This window comes from Chrysemys picta, chromosome 24 (genome assembly GCF_011386835.1).
Source record: "Chrysemys picta bellii isolate R12L10 chromosome 24, ASM1138683v2, whole genome shotgun sequence".
Lineage (NCBI taxonomy): Eukaryota > Metazoa > Chordata > Testudines > Emydidae > Chrysemys > Chrysemys picta.
Window position 1 is genome coordinate 2,295,134 of NC_088814.1, and position 12,971 is coordinate 2,308,104.

The 12,971-nt window shown below is 48.2% G+C and overlaps 1 protein-coding gene across 1 annotated transcript; it reads left to right on the plus strand.

Moving 5' to 3' along the window:
• The first annotated feature begins 6,782 nt into the window (after window positions 1–6,782).
• LOC112058843 (keratin, type I cytoskeletal 14-like) lies at window positions 6,783–12,493 on the plus strand. Its single transcript, XM_024100783.3, has 8 exons — window positions 6,783–7,650; window positions 9,112–9,194; window positions 9,790–9,946; window positions 10,471–10,632; window positions 10,741–10,866; window positions 10,966–11,186; window positions 11,839–11,870; window positions 12,152–12,493. Exons 1-8 carry the CDS (start codon window positions 7,072–7,074, stop codon window positions 12,247–12,249), a joined length of 1,458 nt encoding a protein of 485 aa, XP_023956551.2. The 5' UTR covers window positions 6,783–7,071; the 3' UTR covers window positions 12,250–12,493.
• The last annotated feature ends 478 nt before the right edge of the window (window positions 12,494–12,971 follow it).

A 12,971-nucleotide genomic window follows, 5' to 3' on the forward strand; every position in this document is an offset into this window, starting at 1 on the left:
GCCCACACCGTATTGGGCTAAGAGGACCATCTGCACTGACAGGAAGTAGGATAAAACCACATGCCTTGGATGTATGCTGGCCACCACCTATGGGTCGGGAAGTACCTCTTCCACCCCCATGGTGTAGAGGACACACTTAGATACACTAGAGGTGCAGGTTATGGCTGCCTCTGAAGTATATGGCATTGGCTACTGATGGAGACAGCTCACTGGACTAGGCAGAGCGTTAGTTTACTCTGGCCTGGCAGAGAGCAGGATACTGGACTAGATGGACCACTGGACTTTTCTGATTTAAGAACTGGACTATTGGGCCAGACAGCCCCCTTGTCTGCTCCAAACTGGCCCCGTATAACAGTACTCTCTAACTCCGGTACCTGCTGTTTCCTGCAGCGATGAGCCCAGGCACTGTTATCTAGAGTTCCAGAGACGCTGCTGACAAAATACAAATCATAATGATCTCTGTCATGTCAACGTTATCAGCTGTGCTGTAGGCAGAAGGCAGGCGGGGAGCTGAGCTAACCGAGAGAGAGAGCCAGGCCCAGAGACACTAATTGCAGTTTCACATACATGTCTGGCAGAGCGGCTTTGTTTTCCCTTGTTGAAGTCTTGTAAATAATCATTACAGCTCCAAGGCGGGGCTGGGAACTGCTGCCAGGAGCCCTGCAGGGCACTGTCGAACGTAAGAGCAGGGATCAGAGAGCCCCAGTGCCCACGGGGAGGAGCTGTCATTGGGAGCAGTGAACCAAGGAACTCCCTGTGTGTGGCCATGACACAATGCGGGGTTGGGAGCGCAGAGGGGGCAGCCAGCCAGTGGACCGAGGGGATGAGATCTCCCAAAATACAGAGAGAAACTGCAATGGGGATTGCTTAAAGAACTGGTGGGAACCTCTGGAGCCTGTGAGGCTCATGCAGTTTGAGTCTTGACAATGGCACCATAAAACCGGTCGCCAAGCACAGATTAATGGGAGGCAAAAGTATTGTCGTACCATGGGAGGCTCTATTAAAGTCTAGTTCCAGGAATTCCCTTGGGTGGTGCAGCGTGGGTGCAGCCCAGTGACCCAGAGGGGAGTAGCTCAGACGTGCGGAAGGCGAACAGCTGATAGAGGCTTGTGGCAGGTTGGAGGGAGGTGTTTGGGGTAAAGCGGGTAAATGCTCTTTCCTGTCCTGTTTCCAGCATTTGGACTCTAGCGCAAGGCGTCACATAGTGTATTTCTGTACTATGGACGTTTCTTATAAGCATTTTACCACACACTGCACAATTAGCCTGTGGAAGTCAGTGCCACTAGATATCACTGAGGCCAAGAACATAGCAGGATTCCAGAAGCTCTGGACATTTCTATGCTGACAAAAATATCCAGATCTACAGTAACCCGGATTAGAAAATGGGGAATTTTGAAAGGGATATGAGCCAGCCTCTCTCTGATGGGTGTTGGGGAGAAACCCGGTGGGCAAGTTAGTCCTTAATGACCTATTGCCTCACGAGCAACTGGTGCTAGCTCCAGTCAGAGACGGGAGACTGTGCTAGCTGGATTCCTGGGCTGATACAGTCGGGCAATTCCTACTTTTCTAAGGATGCTGTCACTGTAGAAACTGGGCAAACTTCCCACAGTTTAGATCAGAAGCAAATAAGATTCTCCCCCTGATCAGGAGCTAGGGTGACCAGACAGCAAATGTGAAAAATTGGGACAGGGGTTGGGGGGGTAATAGGAGCCTATATAAGAAAAAGACCCAAAAATCGGGACTGTCCCTATAAAATCAGGACATCTGGTCACCCTATCAGGAGCTTATACACTACAATGCCCTGCAGCACCAAACAGCCGTGGAAGGGTCAGATCACCTGGGCAAACCCAGCCTGCAGCTCAGATCCCGGGGGAATCCAAACCCTGTCGTGGGTGGGGAGTCAGCTCGCTCTAAGCTGGGTGGCCAGGCTCAGGCTCGGTGGGGGTGAATTTCAGTGGTGAGGGCTCTTTGCCAGATGTGGAAGATTGACTCTGAAAAATGAGGTGGGGAATCTCCAAGACTATATTCTGTTAAACAGACGCCTTTAATAAACACACTCCAACTTCAGGATTTTGGCTCCTTTGTGGCAAAGAACGGATTCTTTGTCTTGATAAAATAAAAGCTGCTTTGTTCTACCCCTAGAGCTCTTTGATGTTTCAATGATCAGTGCTGTAGAATAACGTCATCTGGTGTCCTCAGCCTAACCTAGGAGATCCCATTCTCATATCAACCAGAGTGGAACTCCGTAGCTTTGCTTATTACACCACCAATCCAGAAGCAGAACTGTCTCTGCGATGGCCTACAATGGAACTAGAGAGCCCCTTAGGGACGAGAGCAGCCAGGGGCAAGTAATGACCTTCGATTTCAGAAAAATGGAATCAGAGTTGCTCATGGAGTCTTAGATCTGCAGTGGGTTCGGCTCCATATCACAAAAGCAGGTATAGGTGGGTGAGTATTATTAAAATTAGTGCTGTTAATGAGCATAAGCCACACGCCCTGCCCCGAAGAGCTTACACTGTAACTGGACAGTGAGAGCAGTTACATGGCTAAGAGGGTAAATGAATTGCAGCGCATACATGGGAACAGCTTGAGTTATCGTTTGGAGGTTGTTGCCGTCGGACAGGTCTCCACTCACCCAAGCAAAGCCAAATTAATTGCTGTTCTGTGCATTCTCCTTTCCTTTGGAGGAGGCCACTGAACCAGGTGAATAACTCAGTGTGTGAACTGACTGAACTCACAGCTGTGAATCACTGGGAATCTTTCACACACACCCTCTGCAGTGACAGGAATTCTTCAGTGCATGTTGCAACTGGAAATGGACAAGCAAGAGTCAGTCAGTCACCCCTCCCTGCCAGAGAGCGAGGGCACAAGAAAAGAGCGTTCAGGTTGGTGCTTTATGGCAGGTGTCTCATTGGTGGAGATATGGCTCAAGGAATTTGATGGGGAGAGAGCCCACATGATGCTCTGCTTTGATGTTCTGCAAACAGAAGAACATGGGTGCTGGAAGCTGGAAGGAAGGGGTGTCTACCTGCCCCATAACATTTAATTAAACGAGAAAAAAGAAGCATGCTGAGAGCCTACTGGCTGAAGTGGCATTAAGATAAAAAGCAACAGAGGGTCCTGTGGCACCTTTGAGACTTTTTACAGATTCAGACTAACACGGCTACCCCTCTGATATTAAGATAAAAGAACCTCTTAAACTTCAGACTGAGGCCAGAATGTGTATTCTGGGTCCTACAGGATAACAACAGAGCCAGGACTGGCCTTACAATCTGCAAGACCCCAACCTGTTTGGGGCGGGAAAAAGAATCGGGCCTAAAATTGCTTTCCTTCCTGGTCCCAGAGGCAGAATTGGACCTTCTGCTTTGGTGCCACAGCCTCCTTCTCCACTTCTACTGCTAAAGGGGATCAGGCCATGACTTGCCCTCTCCTCTACTCCAATCTTCTTGGCAGGGGATGGGTTGGACTATGAGGGTATGGGGGAATGAAAATGTGCAGGCCCCAAGCAGTCGTGTGTCATGCTTTTGCTTAAGGCCAGACTTGGAAGGAGTTTTTCTTCTGTCTATTTTAAATGGGGCTCTCAGAAGAGGGGGGGCTTCCTTCCTGCCAGTGCTCCAGCCCAGCTGGCGTGGGGACTGAACACAGGCCTACTCAGAAATGTGCCTCTGTTGCATACAGGTTATTTTAATGTTTCCTTTCATGCAAACACACGTAGGGAACATTCTTTCCAGGCGTTGAGTAGAGGGCTGGTAGGAGCAGCCTTGGCAGACAGTAAATAGTGAGGAAACTGGACAGAAACAAAACCAACCTGCTGGACTCACACCTTGGTATGTTATTGCCTAGCAACACCGGCGTTTCTGCAAGGACGCCTGGCTCAGAGGGTGAAGGAGCAAAGCTCTTGCATTCCCACTCCTGCCAATACCTGAGCCCTTTCTCCATGTTACTGTCTCTTTGCTCAGGATTCTGCCCTTTAGCTCTAGACACCAATTGGTGTCTTTTCCATTGTTTGGTTTCTACTGGCTGTGTGTATCACTCACCAGGAAACTGGCCTGAAGGGGAATCGTCAATTGTTTCTAATTAGCTTTTTCATTAGATTAAAAGCAGAGTTTACTGTTTGATCATAATTTCTACAATGCAATTATCCAGGTCCATTCAATCCCGTTTCTCACACTGAATTGTGGGATTAGTTGCAGAGTTCCAGAACTTCTAAGCAATGATTTCATTTTCCTTCCCAGGAGAGATGATTGTTGTTCTCGGTCATGTACTTTCTTGCTGTTCATCTGTACCTAACCTGAGGGAGGAAATAACACGCGCAATGTGCTTCTTGTTGGAACAGACTCAGATACCATCTCCTGCATTATTATTTGCTTTATCTCGAGTGAATTTATGGCTGGACAGAGGTGCAGGACCGACAGCCTCGGAGAGTGAACTCCTTGGTTCCTCTACAAAATAGTTACGGCAGAGAAGGCTGCCCTGGCACTGTCCTACTAATGGGAATCATCACTGGCCTGGGGACCTGCTAGGGGTGGAGGGGAAATCTCAGGCTTAAGGGCCTAGTCGGGCCTAGTCAGTCCTTTGCTGTCCTGCTGTGCCAGCAAGGTGACCGGCTTTGGGGGATGTGGAGACCTGTTCCTTAGGGACTCCACTGGAGGTCAGTAAGCAGCAGTTGAATGATAATGAATTTGGATCACTATCAGCAGAGACTGGATTCAGCCGGGTGACAGAAAGAGGAAATGTTCCATCGCCCATTCCAGACCATCGGCTGGTCTCCTCGGCTGAGATACAGTCACGCGTTAAATGAAGAGAAATGCCACGGCAGCTCATGTACAAAGAAGGGACCCAAATCAGAGATTTTGTCAGTGAAGGGACATAGCAAAGTTTGGCTGGTTTGATGGCAATTTCAGCCAAATCCAGAGAGTGCTTCCATGCAGGGGCTATGGAAGGGCAAGGCTGGCACTTTTAGCACATTGACTATCTCATAAGCAGCCTCCACTGCCAATTTCAGACCGATTAGGAATCTGAGTTAAGTGGTAGCACTGGCTTTTGGAATGGGGAGCATGCCATCACGGCAACATCCCTAGCACACAACAACAGGGAGTAGACACCCTCACCAAAGAGGCCAAGACCAGGAGGAGGAACAAATGTTTGTTAGAATCACCAGACAAAGGGAGGATGAAACAAGTGAATTTGGAGATTAGCGAAAACACCATCTGCCCAGACAGAAATGAAAATCTATTGCACATCAATGCTGAGGCAGTGCAGCCTACCAGACCGAGCACTCGACTGGGACTCAGCCAAGGACAACCAAGACCCCACTTTAATGAAAGACACACCACAAACTGCTTCCTGAATCCCCAAAAGATCCCCATAAGTCACTGTCTTTTGCTACCCCACAAGCAGAGACGACCCATGCCACCGAGAGTAGGGGAGCAAAGTGAGGGCGGCCGGCTTCAGCAATGTTACTGAGCACGCTCAGTCTGTGTGAGCATGCTCAGTACAAGCCAAGCAGCAAATCGGGCTGCAGGGGGGAGGGCAGGGAACGTGACCCTGCAAGCCCTCCCCACACATAGCTCTGCCCATAAGCCTCTCCCAGAGAAAGAAGCATCATTTCACATTATCTGCCAGTGCTACCTCTGGAACCGTCAGGCCAGTGGGCTGGGTTTGCAATTTGCCTCTGCGCACTGCAAGTGGTAGCTGGCTCCTGGCAATGCAAACCAGAGCAGAGAATAGGGTGACCAGATGTCCCAAATTTATAGGGACAGTCCCGATATTTGGGGCTTTTTCTTCTATAGGCGCCTATTATCCACCACCCCCGTCCCGATTTTTCACACTTGCTGTCTGGTCACCCTAGCAGAGAATGAAACAGTGCCGCTAATCCCGGCCTGGTTTTCCTGCTGCTTCCTCACCCCAATAGCTGCCCAACCCCGTTATTATACTGACTATTCTCAATCCCTTCAAAACATATTACAGGAGCGGCTCCTCTCTTTTCAGATGGCTTTGTTGCTTCATCAGCCTTTGGGTTTTCAGTCCTGCCCTGCTCTGTCAAACTGTCTGCTTCCCACTTACTCGTTAGTGTCCAGTGCTCAGTACAAACGCAAACACTGCCCTTAACCCATCACACACTCTGAAATACCCTCCAGTTCCCCTGCTAAATGGGCCTGGACAATATTCTCTTGTGATTGCAAATGAGCTGAAATACAAATTCATACAGAAATACAAAGAAAAACTGGTCACACACCTCCCAAAGGAACAGCATGCAATGTGGCCGGGGAGCTAAAATCTAATGTTGTATCAATTTGTAGACAGGACATTCTCTGACAGGGGACTAGATTCTGCCTTAGCAGGGCAATGGACTGACGTTCTTAGATGTTTTTCCAATCCCTCTATGATCCGAGCCAACATCAATACAGAGATAGAAATGACCAGTGGGAAGAGTCTGTGGAGCTACAGTATTTTTGCCCTGCAGGGCTCAGAGAAGTTTTCACGGCGGCTGCCTGGTCTGTGCCTGTCCCACGGATAAAGGGCCTGGTTGGAAGCACTCCAATGACTTCAGTGGGCTTGGGATCCAGTCCAAAGGATTTGTCCCCACAAACCTCTTGCATCAGCACCTTTCGCAAACAGCTCTGTAAATATTTTCATTTCATTGAAGATGGATTCGCAAACTGCTGGGTGGAGTCCGAATGTCTCTGTGTCTCCTGCGTAACAGTGTAAGGTATGTTAAAATGTGGCCTTGAGCAATGAGCCTGCTATTCTGAATCACACCTCACCCCTCCTTTGGGAACAAAAACGAAACATAGAAACACTCTTGATGAAGTAAAGTGTTTCTAGTGGAATGTGACAAAAGCATGAACACATCAAGGAGAAAAATGATGACTCTGGAAGTTGGCTCAGACTTTAAGGGTGATGAAAACCCTGGGGAATGTAAGAGAGAAAAAAGGACCTTGCAGTGGCAACGCCCCCTGTTGTGGGTATAAAAGGAGCTCAGCGTCAGGGAAGTTAGCAGCACTCTCCTTCTTTCATAGCTGTGCTGGGTGACTCTCTTGGGCTTTAGATCCTCAACTACCTTTCACCATGACCACCAGCGTCAGGCAATATTCCTCGTCTACATCCCTAAAGGGGTTAGGTGGATTAGGTGGATTAGGAGGTGGCTCCACACGGGTTTCCTCAGTGCATCTTGGAGGTCCCTACAGAGCCCCAAGTATCCATGGGGGATCTGGTGGCTTTTCTGTCTCCTCTTCTAAGTATGTCTCTGGAGTAGGAAGTAGCCTGGGTGGTGGCTATGGGGGAAGCTACAGTAGTAGCTTTGGAGGTGGCTATGGGGGTGGCCTTGGAGGTGGCTATGGGGGTGGCCTTGGAGGTGGCTATGGGGGTGGCCTTGGTGGTGGCCTTGGAGGCGGCTTTGGAGGTGGCTATGGGGGTGGCTTTGGAGGTGGCTTTGGCGGTGGTGATGGCATTCTCCCTGCGGGTGAGAAGGAAACTATGCAGAACCTGAACGACCGCCTGGCTAACTACCTGGACAAGGTGCGTGCTCTGGAGGAGGCCAATTCCGATCTGGAGATTAAGATCAAGGAGTGGTATAAGAAGCAGGGACCTGGTCCTGATCGTGACTACAGCCCATATTACAGGACAATTGAAGACCTGAGGAGCAAGGTATGACACTATTGTTAAAAAGGTCTGATGTCTCTTGTCTGAGACTCTTCATTAAATTGGCACAGGGGCACTGAATAATTCTGTAACTAAAAGCTGGAAATGAAAGGCAATCCAATTTTCCCCTGTACCAGATATCAAGGAAGGGGATTTAGTAATTTATCAACTTCAGTTATTTAATGACATTCCTCCAGAAAGAACAAGTGGTGTATTTCTTATTATGTGATTGTATGAAACAGAGATGAGAGGCAGTAACGCAGCAGCAGAGTCTTATCGACATTGGCCTATGTTGATAATATGGTACAGTTTGAATATTCTATAAACAAACGAATCTAGAGGTAAGGCAAAGCAGGATATACTTAGTATGATTGTATATGCACAGAATCAAAGAATTTGCAAACTCCTGTCAATTGCTTTAGCTATTAGCACTAAACTGAGTGCAGAGGGTTAAAAAGGAAAAGGTGGAAGGACTGATAAATTCCACAGCCTTCTTCCAGGAATGATCAATGCAAGGCCTGACTTGTCCTATAATCTCAAAACCAGGAGCCTGTGGAGCAAATTCTTTCCATTCTGATTTGGTTTCCTGGCTTCACATCTTGAGAGGAAAGCCCCAGGGTTGATATTTTCCCTCTTACTGTCCTTATTGATTGCTTACAAACCATCATTAGTAAATATAAGGGAAATCCGAGGAAAGCAGAAGCAGAAAGCCTCCGCGATGCAGGGGCAGGAGCAAACTAGACACATTATTTTCCCTTCCTCTCACTGGCACCATTTTTGATGTTCCTTCCTCAAAGCCTGGCTTGGAGTTCTCCCCTCGGGAGCCTGGGGGTGGATTATCTGTATCTGAGAATGTATCACCAAAAATCCTATATAAAGAGCACCTGCTCACTACACTTTGTTCAGCTTCTGCAAGGATCCTCGTCATAGAGTGAGTTAGTGTGAATGAGCTCCACTCCAGAACAAATGGACACAGGCTTTGCCATACAAGAGCACACTATGGGCCCACCTGCACTGCCTGTGGCAGTCACCAATACCTGATGGTTCCGAGGATAGCTAGTCTCCCCTCCCCCTCCAATGTTCCTGCTATGACAATTGCACACAGCAGTACATGGTGGTGGGGATGGGGCGGGGAAAGAAGGGTGGTTCTTTCTGGAACCACGTGAGATCAGCAAATGCCCTGAAGCGTGAGATTGAGTGCCCTTATCAGGCCTTGCACTTACTCAGATATTATCATGCTGCCTTTTGCAATTCATCCTGATGGATAAGCAGGAAAGGGAGGCCACAGTGCAGTCAGACACTGCCCAGTCTAACTCAGCACTGTTGCATTTCTCCATTCGGTAAATCCCTCTGCTGTTCCTGGCCCGTCCCTAACATTCACCCCTGCATGGATCCCACAATCAGCCAACAACATGAGGAGCTTTTGAGGCTTCTTTCCCACTTGCTCTTTTGCTCTCTTTCCCCCAGATCCTTGCTGCCACTGTCGACAATGCCAGCCTCCTCTTACAGATCGACAACGCTAGGCTGACAGCTGATGACTTCAGAACCAAGTAAGTGCTGCTCCCCCGGGAGTGAGATCCGTCTGGGGAGCCTTTTGTGCACAACGAGCTTCCTCACCTGCATCATGACTGGAAAAGAGGGAGAGTTCCTCTCTAAGAGGGAGCTTCCTCTTCATTTCCAACGAGACAACTGACAAATCACTGGCAAACAAGGCATTTCAAATAAATGTGCATTTTGCAAAGCAAATAGGGACTAAAAACTTGGGCAATGTCTTGCTTCCAGTAGAACCTATCTTATTTTATTTAGTTTGCATGTAGGACTTGATCTAATTTACATATCACTCAGAACACATAGGCCTGGGGCAATGGTGCTACCAGTATTTTACACATCTAAACAGAAGCACTCACCTCGGAGCTCAATATAGAACATGCCCCAAAGCTGCCCAGTAAAGTTACTGGTCTTAGCAGAGACTTGACCAACCAGCGCTGTTCCATCCATTGGACACTGCATATCATTCACTGTGTCCCTCATTCACCCAACCCCCCACGCAGCACAGAGAGTTATAAGACATTGAAAGGTTGACAGCAGCATGGGGAGAAAAAAGGGGTGACAACTCAGTAGTGAGCACCCTTTTTATGCTTGAAGGTTTGAGACTGAGCAGGCCCTGCGCATGAGTGTGGAGGCTGACATCAATGGCCTGCGGAGAGTCCTGGACGAGCTGACCCTGGCCAGAGCTGACCTGGAGATGCAGATCGAAAACCTGAAGGAGGAGCTGGCTTATCTCAAGAAGAATCATGAGGAGGTGAGGACAAAATCAAGCACCAAGGAGGGGATTTATAAGTTGTAGCTAAGGTACAATGAAAACCAGGCCAATCAGCAGGGCTATTTCCAAGCATTAGGGTAGTTGGGAGGGCATCTGGGAATAAAGAAGTGGGGAATAATTAATTCTGGACAGCAACATGTCCTCTGTAGGCCCCAGGTCAGACTCATGCACCACTCATCATTTCAGGAGCTTCCACTGGGGCCTCGCCAGTATCTACAGCAACAGAAACCTGCTTCCCAGGCTGCAGATCCAGCTGTTGTTTGGGATTTAGTCTCTGGACAGAGGCAACTGAATCCCCAAATGGAGATTTCTTAGGACATTATTTTTATTATTTTACTTGTTGTTGACAGTTAGGGTCACAGTCCCATGGTGCTGAACAAAGACACATTAGGAGATGGTCTCTTGTCTGAAAAGTCGCAAATTGGGAAAACCTCCTCAGATGCACTGCAGTGGGTCTGTATAGTTAAGATGCTGATGAACATAGCGTGTCTCTCTTGTCACAGGAAATGAATATACTACGAAGCCAGCTGGGTGGAGATATCACTGTGGAGATGGACGCCGCTCCTGGGGTTGACCTGACCAAGATCCTGGCTGACATGAGAGAGCAGTATGAGAGCTTGGCAGAGAAGAACCGTAAAGAGGCCGAGCAGTGGTTCTTCACCCAGGTACACAATGCCTGAATGAAGAGAAGCACTTTCCTGACACTTACGGGTGGGGACAAATCTTTACACACATCATTCGTGCAGTAACTAGATTGTTTTCCCTTGTTCCAGACAGAACAGCTGAACCGAGAAGTAGCCATGAACACGGAACAGTTGCAGAGCGGCAAGTCGGAGATCACGGAACTAAGACGCACCGTCCAGGGCCTGGAGATAGAGCTGCAGTCCCAGCTCAGCATGGTACGTGCCACTGGCTTCCCAGGGAGACACACACATGGGGAGGCACAGAGATGAGTGACCCCCTCACTGAATTCTTTCCCCTCTACTCTGCATTCCCAGAAAGCCGCTCTGGAAGGCTCCTTGGCGGAGACAGAAGCCCGTTATGGCTCCCAGTTGGCACAGCTCCAGGGCTTGATCACTAGCGTGGAGGAGCAGCTGGCCGAGCTCCGATGCGACATGGAGCGCCAGAACCATGAGTACAAGATTCTCGTGGACGTCAAGACGCGCCTGGAGCAAGAGATTGCCACGTACCGCCGCCTGCTGGAGGGCGAGGATACCCAGTACGTAAAGGGAGTCGATTAGATAGAGTACCATGGGGCGGGGCCGGCTAATAATGACACAGCTAAACAGCTGAATAACCTGTGTCCCTAGAGGCTCATTTTGAAATAAATAATCCAGAGTCCTAGGTAGTTGTGAAGAAGACTAATAAGTGATGGCTCAATGGATTATCCCATTACCATCGTCAGTGAGAACCCGGTCCTGGGAGGTATTTATTGTCTGAATTATGGAGTGTAACATAACATTTCCATCTTGGAGAGGCAGCATTGTCTAGTAACTGTGTGAAAACTCTAGCTTTCAGGGCTTTGGGGGGGGTTTATTCCTGGCTTCTTCAGCGATTGCATGACCCTGGGAAAGTAGCTAATAACACTAACGAACCTCACAGGAGGGTTGAGAGGCTAATATAATGTGTCTAAATCCCTTCACACCTTGAAAATCCTTCCAAGATCAAATGTTCTGCTCAAATCTTAACTCTAGACAATTTCAAGGAGAGGACATTGGGGACCTGCAAAATTGACATCATAATGAAATTCATCAGACTTGTGTCAAAATAATTATTTCTCCCCATAAGAGGCCTGCACCTTTGTTCTCTCACTGCGCCCTCTCCTCTGGTGTCTATATTTCTAATTTTCTCTCTTTTTTCTCCTCTTGTAGCATTGCCTCCCAGTACGCTTCAGCAAAAGAAGGTAAGAATTTGTCTTATCTGAAGTAATGAGCACACATTTCTGCATCACATCCTTAGCAAGCTTCTTTCCATAGGCTCTCATTCATTAGTGGGTGCAAAACTGGAGTGATTCCTTTGAAATATTGAAGATATTATTAAGTCAAGCATTTGTGTAAAATGGAACATAGGATATGCATTTATGACACTCAGTTCTGAAGATACACTAGCTAGGATAAAAATTCCAAAGGATGATCAGATCCTTAGGACAGCTGATAGTTTCTTCTATCTCCTTCTCCCTTGTAGTGTCCACGACCACCCGACAAGTCCGTACAATCGTTGAGGAAGTTCAAGATGGAAAGGTGATTTCTTCCCGCGAGCAGGTCCATCATTCCCCCCGCTAAGACTACACACCAGTCCACAGGCCCCAGTCCTGAGCACCTTGGATGCATCAATAGAAAAGGAAAGAAGACTCCAGTCCATGTGCTGTAGATGTGTAATACTGTCACCAAGGCTGTGTAGGTCTGGGCTCCATTAGTGTGTTCCTTCCCTTTTCATTCTGCCTCTGTTTCCCTCACCCTTGTCTGAGTGCTATCCTGTGCTCTTCCCATAAGTGTCAAATAAAGCTTATCTTCTCATTCATGCAAACTAGAGTCTTGTCTCGGTTGTTCTAGGGGGCTGACGACACAGGCTCTCTAGGGGGAGATTGGTGCTGTTTGCTAGAGCTTCCATCAGCACTCGTGGGCAGCTAGAAGAAGGAATTGTTCAGATGGTCTCGAAAAGGCATTGTACGCTAGATCACTGAGTGATCTGAATTCATACACCAGAGCTAAATATTAAGGCAAAGAACTAGTGGCTTTATTGATCACATCCAACCTGGCTAAAATTCTGCAACTAAACTGTATAAACAGTGTCAGATATTCTGCCCTAAGTTGCAGTGGTCTCAAAATGGGAAACCTGAGAGAGACTTGGTGGTTTCACCATCCTGCTCAGGGACACAAGTGGCTATTCCACAGAGGAGGGTAAGAGATGGGGCTTCATCAGCTCACTGAGCCAAGGTGCATGGTGCACAGGGAAAGAAAATGAATCACAAACGCCATCATACCAGCCCCCTGCCAACTGTCAG